Here is an 18,539-nt window from a genome sequence, read left to right as displayed (position 1 = left end):
CTGACTGTCTTTTTCTGGGATCTGTTCAGCCCAGTCTATGGTTCAGCCTCATCCGGTTCAAACAACATCCCCAAATAATGAATAAACACCAAAACAACACTATCCAAGGCTGATGGGGGGGTTTTCTAACACTGGGGCTGTAGCCATTGTTTGAGTCTGTATTTGCAAAGATCAACAGATCAGGTCTTGCCAGGACAACTGGCATTTACATTTAAAAAGCAATGCTACGGTATCAAATGGATATATCCACCACATGTTTTTAGAATGTACCAAACTATGGCCATATGGTCAAATAAAAAATGTTGTTCAAATGATTTTTTCTAATGAAGTCAGGTGGTTTTGGCAAGAGTAAAGATGGGCAAAATAGCTTCAGTTCCCCAACTGGAGGGGTAAAGAGGTGAAAATGTTCTTCAACTGATCAATTGATATTGATTATTTGGTGCACAAAATATTTTTTCCAGCCCTGTCCAAAGCATTTTATTTATTAGCTTTCATGCAGTACTCCTGTCTATTTCTCCAAACTGGGTGGATGCCGACAGACATCTACTCTAGATAATACACTATGGATAAGTACCCCATACAACCCCACTTCAAAAACACACAAATGACCCCTTTACATGCCAGAAAAACCAATACTAACCACCAACATCAGACATCTTAGGGGGAAAAAACTGTCCATGCACAGCTGTTTACACACCACAAATGTTGTTATCTAGAGGCTAGTTACACACTGTATAAGAACAAGAAATTCTACCTTGTTCATTTTAACAAATACCATGAAACCACACACTGCACGGCCTGTGTGTTTAAAAGCCTCTGCTGACATCACCAAATGACACATTACAAGCACCACATGACATCAGCTGCTCTAAAAAAAATCTGACAAGTCTTATAATGTAAAGAAACCTGGTTCTCTGTGGGCTGCCAAATTCTACACCACATCCCGTCTAAACCAAGCACTTAACTGTGAAAAGCCTGAGCTAATGATACAGGGACACTGAGGAGACCTGGGTGTTCCAGTCCTGTAGCGCAAGACAAGGTTAGGGGCATCATTACTCAGTCGATGTGGGCCGTGGTGTATGTCTTCTTCAAGCCACACTTCTAGTTGTAACATACAAACGGGAGTAAAAAAAAGTCCTTTGGCTTTTGTTCATGCAGGACTTTTGTTTTGAAGTTTGGCCTCTTTTCATTACATTATTCCGAGGATCATCGTCTAAAGAACAAGATTTTCAAACTTGCCTGGTGGTTCTGTAACATTAACACAAAAACTGATATCTACATTCATAATGTGGGTTTCAAAGAGCTGCATTATATATCATTTTATGTATTGTCATAACATGATAAATAATAATGAAAAAACATTAAGAGTTATTGAGTCACTAAAAGGGGATCAGTAGAAGACCGCATTTTAAAATGGTAATTTACTCTCAGTTTTTTGTATTGGTGTCTTGAGTTCAGTTTGATATTCAATGTGTGCAATAAAAGAATGTTGGAAACAAGTATCTTTAAATTTGATTTGAGTAGAATAAGCAATTTGTTGCATTCAAGCAGTACATCAAAAGAAGCAGAAAGACATAGCAATGGTAGTGTCAAAGGGACTGCAAGCAGTGTTCCAGTCTTTATGACCCCTCAAAGTGATTTTACATATAAAAGTCAGCATTCACCCATTCACACACATTCATGGCAGTCTTACAAGAGGCCACCTGCTGAGGGAAACTGCCTGTTGTCCCTTGCTGTAGGGAGCCACTTGGGTGTAAGTATCTAATCCAATTTACAGAACATTTATACCTAGTTAAACACTGTAACAATTTCTACTCTTTATGTGGTCTTTTATAGTGCCGCCAAGCTGCCCATCTACCACGTGCATGAGACTGCAGAGTAAAGAACTACAACAGTGAATTGTCTACAGCGAAATGTAGACTTGACTGCTTATACAGCCCACTCTCATCTGTGAGAGGAAATTACAGATGCTTTTGGTTTCCTTAGGAGAGAGATTTAAAACAAAAAACAGCTGTTTGCTTATATCTCACACATTTTTTTTTTTTTTTTTAAATGTGTAAAGTGAATGCTTACTGACTTGTAAATAGGTTCATATTAAGCTTGTATAACATGTTAGCTTTAACCAAATATATTGGTAGCATTGTTTTGCCAACACCAAACATCTCTAACCCGTCCCATTGCTTAAAAGGATTTAGCAGGATTGAGTAAAAGGATGAAAGTAAAACCGCAGTCAGCTCTCTAAATAACCCCCTTCAGTTAATGATTCAAACTACAAAGGGAGATATTTAAACAATTGACAGAAAACGTCACAGGCCGTTCCATTTGAGATGACATGGATGTTTTTACAGCACAGAAACTATGGGAGGAGGAAAAACTGAATCACATAGAAGACCATCTCTTATGTTTCCCCCCGAGCCATCACAGACCCAACCATAAGCCAACAGGAAGTAACAGACTTCTTCTATCCAATTGAAAGTACATGTTTCCTTCCGATAGCCATCGGTTAGCCATATGATGCCTTCACAGAGGGTTCTGTAAAAGGCAGACGGACTAAATAAGATAAAGCTGAGCCTTAATGAAGCCAAGATTGCGGGGACAGGCGGGGTCTGTTTGTCGATAGCCCCTTAAAGTGCTAAATATAGATCATGTTTCATGATCCAGAACAGTAGTTAATTACACTCTCATTTCTGTCATTCTACTGGAGCATAACCAACTAAGGGGCAGGTTTTATGAATCATGAAAGTCTACTCATCATATAGGAGGACACATGAATTAATCCATAGTGTGATACAATCCTTGTCGTATAGAGATATCTATACCAGTGTGTTCTGCAAAATAAGTATCTAGTCTAGGAATCTGAGTGGAGGATGGAGACGTTAAGCCCACTTTGTCTGCTATTTGGATTCTGATGCAATGTTTGAACACCATGCACGAAGCAGCTGATAAAGCAGACACGCACTCCGGTGTAAAGGAAAGAACAATACACTAGCAAAAGCCCAAGGCCAAAATCTTAAATCAACTAATATATTTGTTTCTATCAAGTTGTTATGCAATATAGGAAACAATCATCTCCCGGACCAATGGTCAGAATGGTTGTGAACAGGTCAAAAGAATAGAAAAGACTGCATGACTAGAAAAGTATGAGAAGATATGGGGACAATGTCCTTAATGTTTTTACAGAAAAATACAATAGACACACTTTTTGAGTATTATTATATATTATTTGCTGTTATAATGCAATCTACAGTTGTACTTTTGTTTAAAAAAATAAGATCTTAGTTGATTTATTTCATGTTTTAGTTCTCTTTGTAACTAATGTTCTCCCTTTCTTGAAATCAAAATATGGCACATCCATTTGTTATCAACGTCTTTGGACCAATCTTTATCAACTAAGACAATCACACGTTTTTCTTGGCAACACGCGTTACAGAATAGGTATTTAAGAAACCCATACACTTCTGAAGTCACTAATTAAATCCACAGTGTCATCATTTCCAGAAAATGCCAGGGCCACAGACTCCAGGGGGTTTCCGGATCAAAATTAGCACATGAATTGGTTTGTGTGGTAGGCTTATGAGAGGGACTGCTAAAAAGGAGGATTTCCACCGACTGCACAGTACCAAGGTTCTCCAAACACCGTACAACACTTCCAAAAGAAAAACTAATCTAAAACATGTTTCTTGAGTATTATACAAAATAGTTTTTTCTAAAAGCTACGCAGGAAGATTTTATTTTGCCTGGAGTTATTTTCTGTACACATCTGAATTGTGTTCTACTTATCATTCATTAAACTCATTGTTTAGTCTGACCGTGAAAAGACCAAATTGCAAAAGTAGTTTTCTCTGCAGTAATGAGCTTTGTGTTAAAAACATCATTGTGCTTGTGTTCCCGCTAGGAAAAGAGTTTATTGTGATTTATTATGTTTTTAGACTTCAAAGAATCTCTGGACGCCTTATTAGATGCATTCAAATGGAATTAATATCTTGTTGAGCACAAAATTATCCTTCTAGCTCTTATGTGCTCTATTCAATGATCTACAATCCAATTCAGTCCGTCTGTTTGAAGTAACAACATGAGGATCCCTCATTTACAGAGTATTCACATAGAAGCAGAGAGGCTTTAGTGACGAGCTGAATATTACATTAAAAGCAATCTAGTGAATGAAAGAAAACTACAGATTCGATAAATAGGAGCCCTTCTATTATTCTACCTACTAGTTTACCATAACGGTCTTCATTCAGACAAGCTCTCAGAGGAGCAGATTTTGTCCTGTCTGGCGTTACAGAGGTCACAGCTTAAAAATCTGAAAGACGGCTCTTTAATAAACTGCCATCCTCCAATTTCCTCCAGTGATGAGTTTGATTAAAAAAAATTTATCTAATTAAATATTGTCCTGCAATGGGAAATCTGGGTTTTGATCTGGAAATATACAATGACCAACCCCAGCCGATTACAAGAAAAACCTACAATTTGGCAGCAGTTATTATAAAAAAAACAACCCAACCAGTGAAGCACTGGTGAGATAAAGAGCTACACAATCCAGCAGGAGTTGTTACAAGAACAAACAGCTGGGCCAAAGTGTCAAACACACACTACTCCCCCACAAACACCATAGTGAGAGAGAGAGAGAAACTAGAGAGTCGGTAGCCCCTGAAAAATCTCTTTCATGATCCCCACTTGAAAAATGTCATTCATTATTATACAAATAACATTCATCGTGTGAGGTTTGAATTGTGTTCTTGTTGTTGTTTACCTCACAGAAAGAAGATCTTGCTGGTTGTCTCCCATCATCTTCAGAATGAACCCAATGTGATGCCATCATTCAACTTCAAATAAAATCCTTTTATCCATGAACGCCCATATAAAAAAATAGCTCCAGCAGGATGCAAGTATATAATTCCAGTTTCTCCAATTTACAGCTTCATTCTTGCTTGGTGTATTAGTCCATCTGTTGAAGAGAAAGAAATCACAGACATATGTTATTACTGCACTTTGTTTTAGGGTTAGGTCTATTTTTAAATTAGCTAATTGTGTATGGCGTCTATCACTGATCAAACAACATGAATCAATACCCTAGTATTTCAACAACATAATAGTAGACCATCCGTGCTTAATGATGGACAATCAGCATTATGCAACATGCTAATCTAACTTAACTGAATATCACCTTAAAGTTGTGGACGTATTGAAAAACAGAGAGGTGACAAACCACGACATCACCGCATTATTCACCCGAGAACAATTTGAGGTTGCTGCCTTCAGCTTGAAGCACAACAACGTGGATAGTCAACACTGCATAATGAATGGCCAGCAACAAGTGGACTAGTTACAGATGGGAGGCAGGGCGAAAGAGAGTCCGTCATATTTGAAATTAAGTTACAACAAGCATATAAGACCAGGATAATAAAGCATAAGTGACACTTGGTCATCATATGATTTGTATTTAAATTATAAAACCATCGGTAGTGTGGTTACAGGGGGTGAATTTGAAAGTCTCTTGTTTGATGGTCAACTGAGGCACGAACAGAGCGTGTCGAGCTGTTGTTCTCCAGCGACACACAAAACTCGTTTTTTTCTTTGTTACTTGTAATATAATACCGACACAAAGAAAGTTCAAAAGGCGATACGAGCCGACATACCCACTTTATGCGTTATACACGTTGTGAGAAATAACTTGTAAAGTGAGTAAAAACAACAACCAAACTAACTGAGGCTACAGGCTGTTAGCGGTTAGCATCCATGCTAACTGCTGGAGTTTAAACAAAGTTACCTGTGTAGTTGCAAAGCGTCATTACAGGCCGGTAACAGCGGCAGCCAGTATCCATAAAGGCGACAAGAAAAAGTCAAATCTTAGCGTGGGAGTTGCAAGATGGTCAGGCGTTGTCATAATTTAATATAGTTTGAGTACAAACTGCTTCCCGGTGATTATTCCAAACCCACACAGGGGAGGCGCATGGTGCCGTTTTGGAGCAGGAGATTTTTTTGCTTCCAGCGTTCCCGATCCCTACTCTCTGGGAGTCCACCTTCGGTCAACAGGATGCTCTCAGCCAATCACAAGCCGGGTTGCATTTGACCGAGCCAATCAGGTGCGAGTTTGCAAAAAGTAAGCTGAGTTGGTAAAAAAGTGGTGTTTTTTTTGCCGTTTCAACTGGAGTTTAATGTGGGGAGAAAACGTTCCCTGTCTGCCGGACAACGAAGTGGAAGTAACAAAGACACACTTATGTTATGTTCTAGCCTTTCCACAATTCAACCCGCTTTCGTATCATATAAACAACAAGGCAGAACGAACAGTCACATGTCCTGGTTCAAAGTGAGGTCGAGAAGGGCTGGCATGTGGATGGCAGTGGATGAGGAATGTGAGTTCACACAACATATAATCTCTGCTCTCATCTTGCTGCCATACTCCCCAAAGCAGATCATTCAAATCAATTGCTCCACAACGACAGTGCTTTACACACAACCTTGAACAGATTGTAGAATAAGTGCTCAGATTGTCAGAGGTCTGAAAAATGTTCCTTTTATTCCCCTCCACCATAAGGGACCACCTGTTCTTGGGATTGGCAGCTTTTGTTGCAGAGGTCAGTTTTGGGAGGAGACTTTCACAAAGCTGTCCTGTCCAGCTAGTTCAACTTTCAGCAGTAGGAAAACAACTTGTAAATTGAGGTCCAACTGCATTTGTACCTGACAGACAAAACATCTTTGAACTGCTTCCCCAAAAAGTGCAAAAAAATATATCCTCAATATCCTCATGAAACACTAACAGGTTTTGTTTATTGCACTTTATATTTGTTCAGCCTACTTGATTTCACATCTCCCCATTATTGTCCTATAGTTGTTATTGTAGGCTACTATAATGTATTTTGCGTTCTTTTGACCAGGGAAACACAATTTCACTCAACGATGTACTACATCATGGATGACAATAAAGTCATCCATAAAGAGTTTTTCCATAAGATCTATTTTTACTTCACTACATATCAAAAGGAACTTGTTTTGTTATTCCACTACATTGATTTGACAGCTATAGCCTTTTTTTTTGTTTTGCAGGATTTCAAACACAAAACAGTGAGACCGTGCAACACAACACATTGGTTTTCATGCATTGGTCCGTTTTGAGAGTTGTTGCTATTTTGCTTCCATAATACGTTTTTGCAGTCTGGTGGAATGAAACTATCCAAAGTAGGCTATACATTGAAGGTCACCTATTGTGCAAAATTCCACTTGTTCATGTATTTTATACACAAACACGTGTCCCCTCTGTGTAAAGAGATTCTGAAAGTTTCAGGAAAAAATACGTGCTCTCTTTTTGTCCTGATCCATTTATATAAAAACCTGTCTGAAAATGAGCTGATCAGATTTTGGCCACTTTATGATCTCATAACGATTTTTTGGCTTGTGTGACCATTAGCCCACCTCATCACCTGAATCTCCTCCTAGAACCAAATATCTCTCAGAGGGGCGTTGGGAGTGACTCCTTATTTTCATCTAAAGTAACAGACAGAGAATCAGCACTTTTGAAACAGGGCTGAAACAGTGGGGTTTATGGGATGCTACAATGCATGATCTGTTTGGTATTTCGAGCCAAACACTTCAGAGACATGTTTTGTATATATCTGAGACCTATAATATATTGATGAAAAACAGTATAATATAGGGGACCTTTAAGGTGTTTATTTGACTACACTTAATCCATTTGTGTCTGCAAATTTCACCTTGATTCACCAAAAGTTAGCATTAGATAATTCTTCTTTTGCATATTTGATCATAACAATTCTTACAAAAGGAATTGTAAAGTATAAGTTATAACTATGGGAAGTAACATGGGGTTGTTTAGAAGCTAAGAATGTTGCCCTCTTCACCAGTGTCTCCCTGTGACCAAGGACCTTTACTTAAAAGAGTATTTAATGTTTGTTATTGCTATTTTTACTCAAGTAAGGAATCTGAATACTTTTTCCTTTGAACACTTACAAGTAAAACATAGGCTGTTAATAATGTAATACTATTAGGGTGCTTCATATTTTCCTTAGTTATAAGGGCATATTTCAGGTCAGTCAATTCACTACAATCCCCAGCCTGAGTCCATGAAAAGTACTGCTTTGTTTTTTTTAGGCACATTGTGTTCCCTGCTTAAAGTCTGGGGAGTCATATGTCAGGTGTGTACAAAGAGCACTGCAGCTCAACACAACCACTCTCTATTGTTCCCTGTACTAGATCATTGGCAGTTAACCTATCTATTTTTTTAATTAAAGAATTTCTAACCTCAATCTTCAGGATGCAACTGTTGGCAAGTCTTAAAATGAAAAGGATGCAATAATACACCAGTTAACAAAAGGTTAAGGAGTTTAAGAGCACTCCTCAATGAGCTAGTTTCCCTTGTCTTCACTAGAATGTAAAACATCCCAGCAGCTCAGTAATATGATGTAGCACAAAAATACATATTTCAATCACACAATTTAATATGTTTTGGTATATGACTAGCCTAAAAAAAACGTATGAGGTAGCCAGCCAAGACCTCACTTAAACCAAATTGTATTAATATATGTAGTGCATTATTTTAAGTCCGATAATGGGATAATATTAAACTGATAAATGACAAAGTAAATGTTTGAAAGACTTTACTTGCATGTTATATTATAAAAGGAAATACAGAAATTAGATAACTATTACACTACATCTCAGTTTTAAAGTAGTAAGTACATTCAGTGTTTGCCCCGCATTAAAGGTGACAGCAGGAGAACTACAGTAATGAAATACCAGACAGGCAATGTACACGTTAATAACATGTTCAAATCTATCCCTAATTTCTTATTAAAACTCTGTTTCTGTCATTTTAAAAGAAGCTTTCCTTTGTTACCTAATCACACACTGACTTTAGAAAATGTATCACATTCATACAGGTCATGATTATCAAGCCTTTACAATGCATACAAGAAGCAAAGTTAAGATGACATTTGTGTTAAAGTCAAACAAACTATGGCACAAAGTTGAGATGAAATTTGTGTTAAAGTCAAACAAACTATGGCACACAGTTTCCTTGTATTTCAATTATCAATACAGATAACTTCTGTAAACATAAAGAATGAAATGGCTACTTTAAAAGCAAAGTACACCATGTACTTGCTTTGATAAGATTACCAGATAAACGTCAGTGTCTATTGTTATAACACATTTCATAGAAGGAATGTTAAAACAAATTAGGGGATGCTTGAGATCAAATGGCACGATAGCAGCTGTAAGTGAATGGAATCCCAGGGAAAAGGTTCAGGCTTGCTGTCGGAAGACATCTATGACAGTGGCCTCCTTTTGCAGTCCTTTTTTAAATCTTGTATTTTGTTTTCCCACTTTCACTGATCACACAGATATGCTGAAAAAAAAGGAGAAATAGAACTCAGTACAAACTTATTTGTATTTAATGATGTAAGAAGGGGTGTGAATTGTTCCCTTCTTCATGATGAGATTAAGATTACTCTTAAATTTGACTTCAAATTGATTCTCGATTAAAACCATTTTATTCTGCACTAATAAGGTGCTTTGGCAAATTATGGTAATTCAATCTTTATTTCAGACTCAAGGTCCATATCACATACAAAAAGACAAGACACACATCAATAAATAAGATGAAAAGCTAAACACAAAACAGATAAAAACAAACAGATAAAAAACATAAAATCAGTCCAATCACAGCTAGCCACACATGCTCACTGTCTGTATAGGCTATTGCGCCAATGTCTCCAAATCATGGAAGAGAACCGAGTAGAACTCTTCACAGGGTTAATTAAAATCGAGATAACATGATTGTCCGAGTCTTCTAGGCGACACATGAATTTGTACATTAACTTTCTTAAAAAGGGCTTGACAAGTAGGTACCCCCAAGTTAACAAAACAGCTGGCTGGCACTGTGCCATCTTGATACCCTCAGCAGCAACCGTAAAGCATCATTGTATGCCACTTTTACTTTGTGTATGCTTCTAGCCTTGTAGTTACTCCACAGGTGAGCCGTGTACAGGAAGCTTTAAAAAGTGATACCTTACATCTACAGAGCACTTGTGAAATTTCCGCATTAATATGTTTGCCTGGGCATACAATTTGCAGCGTTGTCTATGGCTGTCTTTGTCATCTGTGAGATCATCAGAAATATAATGACCATGGTACTTCCTCTCACTGCACACGAGAACAATGTTGTTACTGAGAATACAATTAGGAAATACAGCCTTTTTATCCTCTTTACTTCGCACAATCATGATGCTACTCTTCTTGGCGTTATACTTAATATTAAAATCAATGCCATACTGGGAACAAGTCCTCAGAAGCTGTTGTAAGCCAGCATTGCATGGGGAGACGATGATTAAATCATCAGCATACATAAGGTGGTTGACAACAGTAGCACCGATGACACAGCCAGTTTTACACAAGTTCAGTTTCCTAGACAGATCATCCATGTACAGATTAAACAACAAAGGAGATCAAATCCCACCTTGCTTGACCCCATTACCAAAATAAAAATGTTCAGACACAGTATGGTAAGAAAGCTGAGGTCAGGGTGTACAAGATTACGGTGTTTTCTCATTGGATTGCAATAATCTAACACACAAAGGTAAAACTATGACAAAAGGTGACATTCATGCTTATGTTGCTATTAGACAAATCTAAACAGTTTTACTGAAATACAATCTTAGTATTTCTAGATTCTCAATAACTTTATAAACAACAAGTTCTTAAAAATGCTGCCTGTTAAATCAATTCAATTGGTAGGATTGGGAAACTTGCAACCATTGTTGTGATTTTTCAAAAAATCTGTTATTTCACAACATTTGGACTTATTTAGGTTTACTGTTCATGTAAGCTTATTTAGGTTCACTGTTCATGTAAGCAGTCAGCTTCCTTTTTTTGGATTTCTTTTTTCTAAAATTAGTTTTGGAAAATAATATTCTCACTTGTAACATTAATCCAGCCACTCCCTCAATGGTTAATGTTACTAGTCATAATGACTTCTTTCACTAAAGAGTCATTGTTGTCTATAATTTAAAAAACAGCACCAACTCACATTTAGGTCTCTAAAATACTCATTGTAGTCTAAGGCATATCCAACCACAAACCGATCAGGTATCTCAAAGCCGACATCTGAAATCAAAAGACAAAGTGGAATATTGATAGAAAATATTTCCATGGTCCAAAGACTCACTGACTAACAATCAGCAACGACTGTTTTAAATGAGAATAAACCCATGACTCATGAACACATAAAAAGGGCTGGTCAGATACGTACAGTCAGGAAGACATGTTGAGTTATGTGGCACTCTCTTAACCAGCAATCTGGGAGGGAAAAAAAGCAGACATTATCATGAGATATCTCTTTCTACCCGTTAGGTTTAAATGTAAGAGTAGTAACCTGCGTCACTTATTCTTTCTTTGTCTCCCTCTTTCTGTCTAGACTGGAAGGTGGATGTTGAGTGATTCACAAAGAGGAAAACTGTGCTAGTTTGGTTTTGAGGTCTTTAGAGTATAACTTACCCTGCTACTTTGATCAATTTGGGACTGAAGGATTCAACATGCTTCAGGAGAGCCTTCATTGTCTTTCCGGTGCCCACAATGGCCTGTAAAAGAAAAGTTTAAAGAAAACTGGATTGAGAAATAGGAGCTTGCCAAGAAGTAAATGCAGATGAAAAAACAGACTTATTTTTACACTGCAGTACAAGTGAAAAGGAAGTTGGTCGGACTGTACTTGTATTACATAACGGTTTATGAGCATTCTCTAAAATAACTTTACTTGCACTTGAAAAAGAGGAATTTAAAACCAACATGTGATATTTGACACACAAACGCCTCTGTTGTCATGTAAATGTAGGTCAACAAGCCCTTCATATAGAAAGTATTGTCCCAACACACTTATGCTAAACATTTATTTTCACTTGTGACAGGATATGAGAGTGTAAAAACAGGTGGAAAGAGCACTAGATTATCCTGTTACTCATGTAGATGTGTTCATAATTTATAGTAGAACTATTAAAAAGGTAATCAAAACAATAGCAACTTAAAAAAATTAAATAAAGTATAATACAATAACTGCAGGTCCATATTCACAAATGCTTAAGCACTGACTAATGACCGTTGCTTCAAAATCCTGCAATGTCTACATAAAGAGAGAAACCATGACTCAGTGACCACAATGATGGCCTTCCTGTAAATATCATTATTTCTCCTTCAAGGCTAACAAGAGTAGGTTTATGATCATATTTCCCAAATATAGGTCAGCCAACTTAAAAAGTTTCCTGAAGTTGAACTCAGGTCCTGTAAAGAGAATATGAGACTTTTAAGTGCCTTGACCTGGATAACCATCCAGGCTAAGAAAAACAACAGGCTTATTTGGTGGAGAAGAAAAACAGAGGAGCAGAAATACGGTTGACTTACCTCCACAATCAGTACGTTCTTATGAGAGCATTTTGGGAAGAGAAGAGAGAGCAAAACAAACAATTATTCTTGGTTTGGAACTGAAATAAAACGGATTATCTTCATGTTAACCACACAAACAATGGTCATCTAAAAAGCAAAAAATAAACAATTACAGCTGAAAAAAAGAGGCAAGTAGTTTTCAATACTGCACTGCTTTGTTTGAAAAGCAACACACATTTAAATTGTAATGTAGTAAAAGGAAATTAACATCTTTAAGGTTATTTTTCAGGGAATAAGTAACAGCATAAGTCTTGAAACGTGGGCAATAACCATCCGTATTTGTTAATGCAGACCCTAAATCAGTAAGGGACAAAATCATCTATGGAAGATGTCATCTACATTGGAAGCTCATGTCCCTACAGTCGTTTAAATGCCACACTGAAATAGCTGAGATTCTGCAAATGTTTGACTAATTGGCTGAAGACAACTGGGCACTATTTATACTAACAATCAAAACTTCAGTTAACTCAGATAGGTCACAATTATAAAAAACAACTTAAACTGCCGTGTCATTGTCTGCAGTATACTCTACTTTACAAACAAAGGATTCAGCCAAGCATGCAGTCGTGCTTTGTTTAGGACTCATTATTCATACAGATTTATTTTGGAATGCAGTAAACCCTGGAGAAATATAAAGGAATAAGTGATTTATTAAAAGGGTGAGCCACTGCCTGTCATATGTACTGTAGGGAGGATAAGGCATAAAATGAACTATGTACCGTAATATGTTCCTTGTCACACAATTGGTTTATCTCTTCCAGCAAACCATCACAGCACACTGTTACAAAAAGCTGACTAAATTTAGCCGTACATCACAGGGTGCTCAGGGATTTCACAAGCACACTTTAAATACTGAGAGCGAAGCAGCCGGCAGTGACTCAAGCTCACTACCTCACATCCTTTTCTTATTGCCACGCCTGGCCATAGGGCATTTTAGTGTGTGCGTGTGGGTGTGCGCTTAGCTAAGGGAGGTGTGTGTTTAGATCAGCTGATTTATATGACCTAAAAATACTTTTGACTCCTGTAATAGTAGTTAAGTAATCCATCACACAAATATCTTAAAAAAAACAACAATGAACTAAACTATTTTGAAACTTCATTGATTGTTTAGGTTCTTTTTCAGAACAAAAGGCTAGACTATGAATCCAGCTTCTTAAATGGCAGGACTTGCTGCTTTTTTCCATTTTATGTGAAACTAAAATATATGTTTGTGAGACAAAACTAGCAATTACCAGTCGTAGTTTCAATTGTTATGTTCATACCACCGATATCCAAGTGCGTATTTCTTGACGTAGTGTGCATGAGTTACAGAGGAAAAACTATATAATTCACTTGAAAATAGGCAAAGAAAGGAAATAAATTGTCTGTCAGAATATTGGCTTCTCTTATTTCCATCCCCAGAAATGACTGTGACCATCCATAGTATTAAAATTAGCCTGTACATTTCACTTAAAGTTAAAAGTATACACAGATATATATCTGGTGACACTACACAGTCACACACACACACCTACTCGAGCCCAGTGATGTACTAAGTTTGATTTCATGATAACAAGACAAGCAAATAAAGAGTGAGCCTGTAGCAACAATGATAGCAAGTTTATCCCCCCATTTACACAGATGCTACCCTTTGCTTCCACTGAGATCAAGTGAAGGAGGCCTTTAAACAATTACATTAGAACAATTGGTATCTGATGGCTGCTGGGTTTGTCAGAAACTGCCATCTTTGATCTCCCTCACGGAAACACTGAACCATTTCCTCAGGATGGAGGGGGAGATAGCAGATGAGAGGGAAGGCTGCCCTCTTCAGGCTGACTTCTCTCAATACTCTGCATTTTCATGCCACTTGTAAAGAGTTTTTATTGTAATAGAGCTTATCATTATGTTTCACTGGACTCAAATGTAGTTCTTTATCTAAGTTTGGCTGTTTTTTTTAATTGTGTAGATGAGAAAAGTATTACCTTTCCAGCTAAAAAAGACAAATCCTCTGCTCCGACTATGTGAAGATCCTCTGTTGACAGATCATTCTGAGGGATTAAAAATATAGAAAATCAACAAGTTAGTTAAATGAACGTTGGATATCCTATTTAAAAACAAATAATCATTGTCAGGTACAACAGATGTTTTTACGAGTCTATATTATTCATCAGTTTTTCTTAAGATTCATGGATACAAATCAGAATCAGTTTTATTACCAAGTAGGTTTACACAAATGAGGAATTTGCTTTGGTATAAGTGGTGCACAGAGACACCGAAAGAAGAATACTGAGGTATACTTGTATGTTATCTCACACGGGCAAATGCATATCACCTGTATAATTTCAAAATCTATGGTATTTTTCTGCTTTGCTTGTGATGCTGTAGCTACATGAGGCACATTTAAAGCAAAGTTACACAAAGGTACCAGTGTCATAATGTATTAAATATAACACACATCTTCTGACTATGTCATGGGACATATTCATTCAGCTTTCACACGTCCCTTAGCGTCAGAGTGCTGTTTGTGTCGCTTTGAGCAGGAGCTCACCAGGTAGCTCTTGAGCCGGATGAAGTGGACCCTCATGGGGAGGGTGCGGTTGGAGTTGCAGCTGAGGGCCTTGATCTTGTCCACCAGGTCGACACAGAACTGGTAGCCTCCTTTCAGCACACACAGCACCACGATGTCATGGTCCCCCAGGTCATCCATGATGTTTCGAGCCAGACGTTCTGTCCTGTAAACAACGCGACACTCTAGCAAGCCATTTAATCTGTTTGGGACATTATCCAGCAGGCTGTCAATAAGGTGTCTTTGGTAGGTTTGGGTTTAAGGACTTGTTGCTTTGACAGCAGTTTAGATATAATTATATCAGAAATCCAGACTTGTCTCAATCGTCAACATCAGGCACGTGCACACAAAGTGGGCTTGAGCCCCTGCCCTTTTTCTTCCACCAGAGAAAGTGCCCTTTCCCCCCCCCTTTTTTTTTTTTTTAAATAAATGAATATATATCTACTGCTGTTTGCACACAGTTTCCCTTTCCAAAAATATATTGATTGAATACAAAATAAAAACATCAGGTCGGGAGATAAGACTGTGAAGTTCCGATGCTCACTCTACAAGGCCGGATTAACCATATGGGCAACATGGGCAAGTGCCCAGGGGCCCTTGAGCAAAGAGGGCCCTCAGTGACAAGATAAAAAAAAAAAAAAAACATTGTTTGTCATACATTGTTTTAAATGACACTCAATCTTCACCATAAATAACACAGCTTTTCTAAACCATCTCTGTACTGTAGGTCTCACTATGTATGCGCTCAACTTTCTTACTACGTGGCGGAGGTGTATAGCCAAATCACAGCCCCACCCTTGAGCAACCACACAATTTCACTACATATTGTACATTTGTAACTCTCAATGTTTGTGACTAATATAACTCCTTGTGTACTTGTACAGCCAGCCAGTCATATTTTGGCATTAAGTGGGGCGCTGCTCTGAGGTTTTGAGTGATATTACCTAGGTCTTCTTGAGTCATACACTGTTTTGAGATCTTATCCATTGTATCTGTGGGAGGCGTGTGGCGCAGTGGATAGAGCCTTGGTCTGGGGGGGGCCAAGACACTTCACCCCAAATTGCTCCTGTGGGGATTGCCCACAGTATTGAGTATGTAAGTCGCTTTGGATAAAAGCGTCTAACAAGTAACATGTAATCTAATGTATCTTTGTCTTGTGATTTTTGACTGAAAGGGCAAAAGGCTAGACCTAATTTGGTTGAAATATGTGGCTGTGTCCCTGCTTTTGAAAAATAGGTGTGCGATTAGACATGCCAGATTGACTGAAAATTCCAAATATTGGTCATGTTGGTAGGATTGGGTAGGCGTGGTGTTACTTGTTGGTACGTGGGTTCAGGGGGGCCCATGACTGCTCAGTGCCCAGGGGCCCCTGGAGGTACTAATCCGGCCATGTCTCTCTACACACAAGAACGCAAGTACATGAAAAAACGATATCTTTGCCTGTAATGTCCTTAAACAGTAACTTCATAAATTTGATTGTTGGCTGCTCGTTTAATAACTATTAATTTGACTAGTTTGTCGTCTTCTCTTGTGCTTAGTGAATACTAAATAAGACCATTGTCTCTGTGTTAGCTGATTATTACACATTTCATTGGAATTTGGTGAAAGGTTAGCCTACACGTAAACATTTCTGGACTATCAGAACTATTTTAATACAGCGGCGCAATTTCTGAAGAATGTATGCTTTTCTTTTGTCATATGAGGATGATACACTACACATATTTGATTTTTGGACTGTTGGTCAACTAAAAAGACACTTGAAGATGTCACAACAATGCAAGTTATCATAAATGTAATGTTTCATTATTTACTGATGTTCCGAATGTCAGAATAATATTATATAATATATAATATTCTGGCTGCTAATTCTTCACAGATTTAGAACAAATAAAATCACTGCATTCGTCACTATTCACAAACATAATTTCTTCATCAACACAAAGACTTATACTGCCTTTGACTAAAAATTATTCTAACACTTGTCATATTTCTTTATCACTTTATTGTGACGTAGATCAAGATTCAGGTCCACATTAATGTCTTCCATCAAAATCATAAACTTTAGAAAAGCATGTGATATATCTATCATGATGCTTTATAATGGTCTGCTGGTGAGTTGTTTTTGGTTTTGTGTGACAGACAGTGATCATTTTATAGACATACTGACCTGATCAAATCACAACAGTTGAAAACAGCACCATGAAGTGAATCTTCCCAGAATCTCTCAGCATTTTCAAAAGCAAGTATAGTTTGAGCCACCTCACAGCATAAACACTTGGGAGGCTCAAAGGTTTTTGTTACAATGGCAGCAGAAGGGGGGTTTTGGGGCTGTACCTGTCCATAATGACACCATGTGGAACGACGACACAGTCTAAATCTCCGGAGTAGTGAGCCGGATAGCTGAAGAGATCTAAACTGTAGCCTGGCCAGTCATCGTCAATCTGCGAGCAAAAAACATCAACTCAAATCATCATACTGCTTCACTGTTGATCGTTTAAAAGTTGCAAAACACCAAACTACTTGTATCACCAAAAGTTGTACAAACAACACACATGCGGGCAATACATTTACAAGGTGTGTAAAGTTGCCTGCATTTGCAAAAACTGCCAGAGCATCAATGGAAACTTTAACCTGCGCTGTAGAACGCCATGCTTTCGTGTTTTCTCGTTTTAATTTACCACAATCCCGCCGCCTCCTCCGACTTGTGGTTTGACGACAACGTCTGCCATGTTGTTTTCGTGCTGACCAAAAAAAAGTCTCTCGTTTGAGGAAAGTAGTGGTGCAGGAGGCTTTGGGGGGAGGTTTTGGCACCGTGCGGAGAGAGGAGGAGTAAAGGGAGGAGGAATGTTTGCATCCCTCTGTGATGTGTTATACTGCTCTGCTGCCGCCAGGGGCAGCATAACACTAACCATCTCTATCAATCACATGGCTGCTGCTGTTGGACAACACACGCTGCCTGTTAATGACTTCATTAGCTATACTAAGCAGTGATGGTGGTAAAGTATCACAATGTTATTTGTATGCTTGAATACAATAATATGTAAGTAGTCCTTCATTCAACATTTAAATGTTAAGTGTAAAAGTAGAACAATGTAGGCTACGCTTTTATAAGAAATGTTTTAAAGACAAAATAGTGGAAAGTACCTTAATATATTTAGGTTCAGGTAATTGTACTATACTTTGTTATGCTGCTTTATACTTATACTCTACTAAATGAATAATAATGAACTGTACTCCACTACATGTATATGATAGCAATAGTTCAGAATCAGAAACAGGTGTATTGCCAGGTAGGTTCGCACATACTAGGAATTTGACTTGATGTCATGATGCATACATAAAATATAAAAAATAAGAAATCTAATATAAAACAAAAAATATTTTACACCGTAATAAAATACAGTTAAATAGCAATACAAATTCAATAAAGCAGTAATTTACATGGGAATAGAATGCTATGAATGAATTTTAGCTACCTTGCAGATTAATATCACAAAATGTTCTCAACAAATACATTATTACGTATTATTATGGATACACAGAT

General features: G+C 37.7%; 2 protein-coding genes across 4 annotated transcripts in view; both read right to left on the bottom strand.

Moving 5' to 3' along the window:
• arhgap21b (Rho GTPase activating protein 21b) overlaps positions 1 to 6,014 on the bottom strand; it is a 37,781-nt gene extending 31,767 nt beyond the window's left edge. For all 3 annotated transcript variants that reach the window (XM_079650054.1, XM_079650055.1, XM_079650056.1), the window contains exons 1-2: positions 5,771 to 6,014; positions 4,754 to 4,948 (exon numbers count right to left, since the gene is read on the bottom strand). In XM_079650054.1, the coding sequence (XP_079506180.1) occupies positions 4,754 to 4,822 (69 nt within the window). In that variant the 5' untranslated portion in view covers positions 4,823 to 4,948; positions 5,771 to 6,014. The remainder of the gene's footprint in view (positions 1 to 4,753; positions 4,949 to 5,770) is intronic.
• A 2,586-nt stretch (positions 6,015 to 8,600) lies between these two features.
• Positions 8,601 to 17,910, bottom strand: prtfdc1b (phosphoribosyl transferase domain containing 1b). Its single transcript, XM_079650075.1, has 9 exons — positions 17,674 to 17,910; positions 17,330 to 17,436; positions 14,978 to 15,161; positions 14,412 to 14,477; positions 12,409 to 12,426; positions 11,512 to 11,594; positions 11,267 to 11,313; positions 11,045 to 11,121; positions 8,601 to 9,364 (listed from the first exon to the last, which is right to left on the bottom strand). The coding sequence occupies exons 1-9, from the start codon at positions 17,905 to 17,907 to the stop codon at positions 9,317 to 9,319; spliced, it is 864 nt and encodes a 287-aa protein (XP_079506201.1). The 5' UTR covers positions 17,908 to 17,910; the 3' UTR covers positions 8,601 to 9,316.
• Positions 17,911 to 18,539: the final 629 nt, after the last annotated feature.

Source organism: Notothenia rossii, assembly GCF_949606895.1.
Source record: "Notothenia rossii genome assembly, chromosome: 9".
Classification (NCBI taxonomy): domain Eukaryota; kingdom Metazoa; phylum Chordata; class Actinopteri; order Perciformes; family Nototheniidae; genus Notothenia; species Notothenia rossii.
Note: the sequence above shows the minus strand (reverse complement) of the source record. Positions and strands in the feature narration are given on the sequence as shown.

What these genes read in the sequence shown, in the direction of transcription:
- prtfdc1b (XM_079650075.1), bottom strand. Translation starts at nt 17,907, where the DNA reads ATGGTTAGTGTTATGCTGCCCCTGGCGGCAGCAGAGCAGTATAACACA. An exon ending in TCCGGCTCAAGAGCTACCTG is followed by an intron (nt 14,478 to 14,977) that starts GTGAGCTCCTGC and finishes TTAATCCCTCAG; the next exon opens with AATGATCTGTCAACAGAGGA. An exon ending in AGTATTTTAGAGACCTAAAT is followed by an intron (nt 9,365 to 11,044) that starts GTGAGTTGGTGC and finishes CTTTTTTTTCAG; the next exon opens with CATATCTGTGTGATCAGTGA.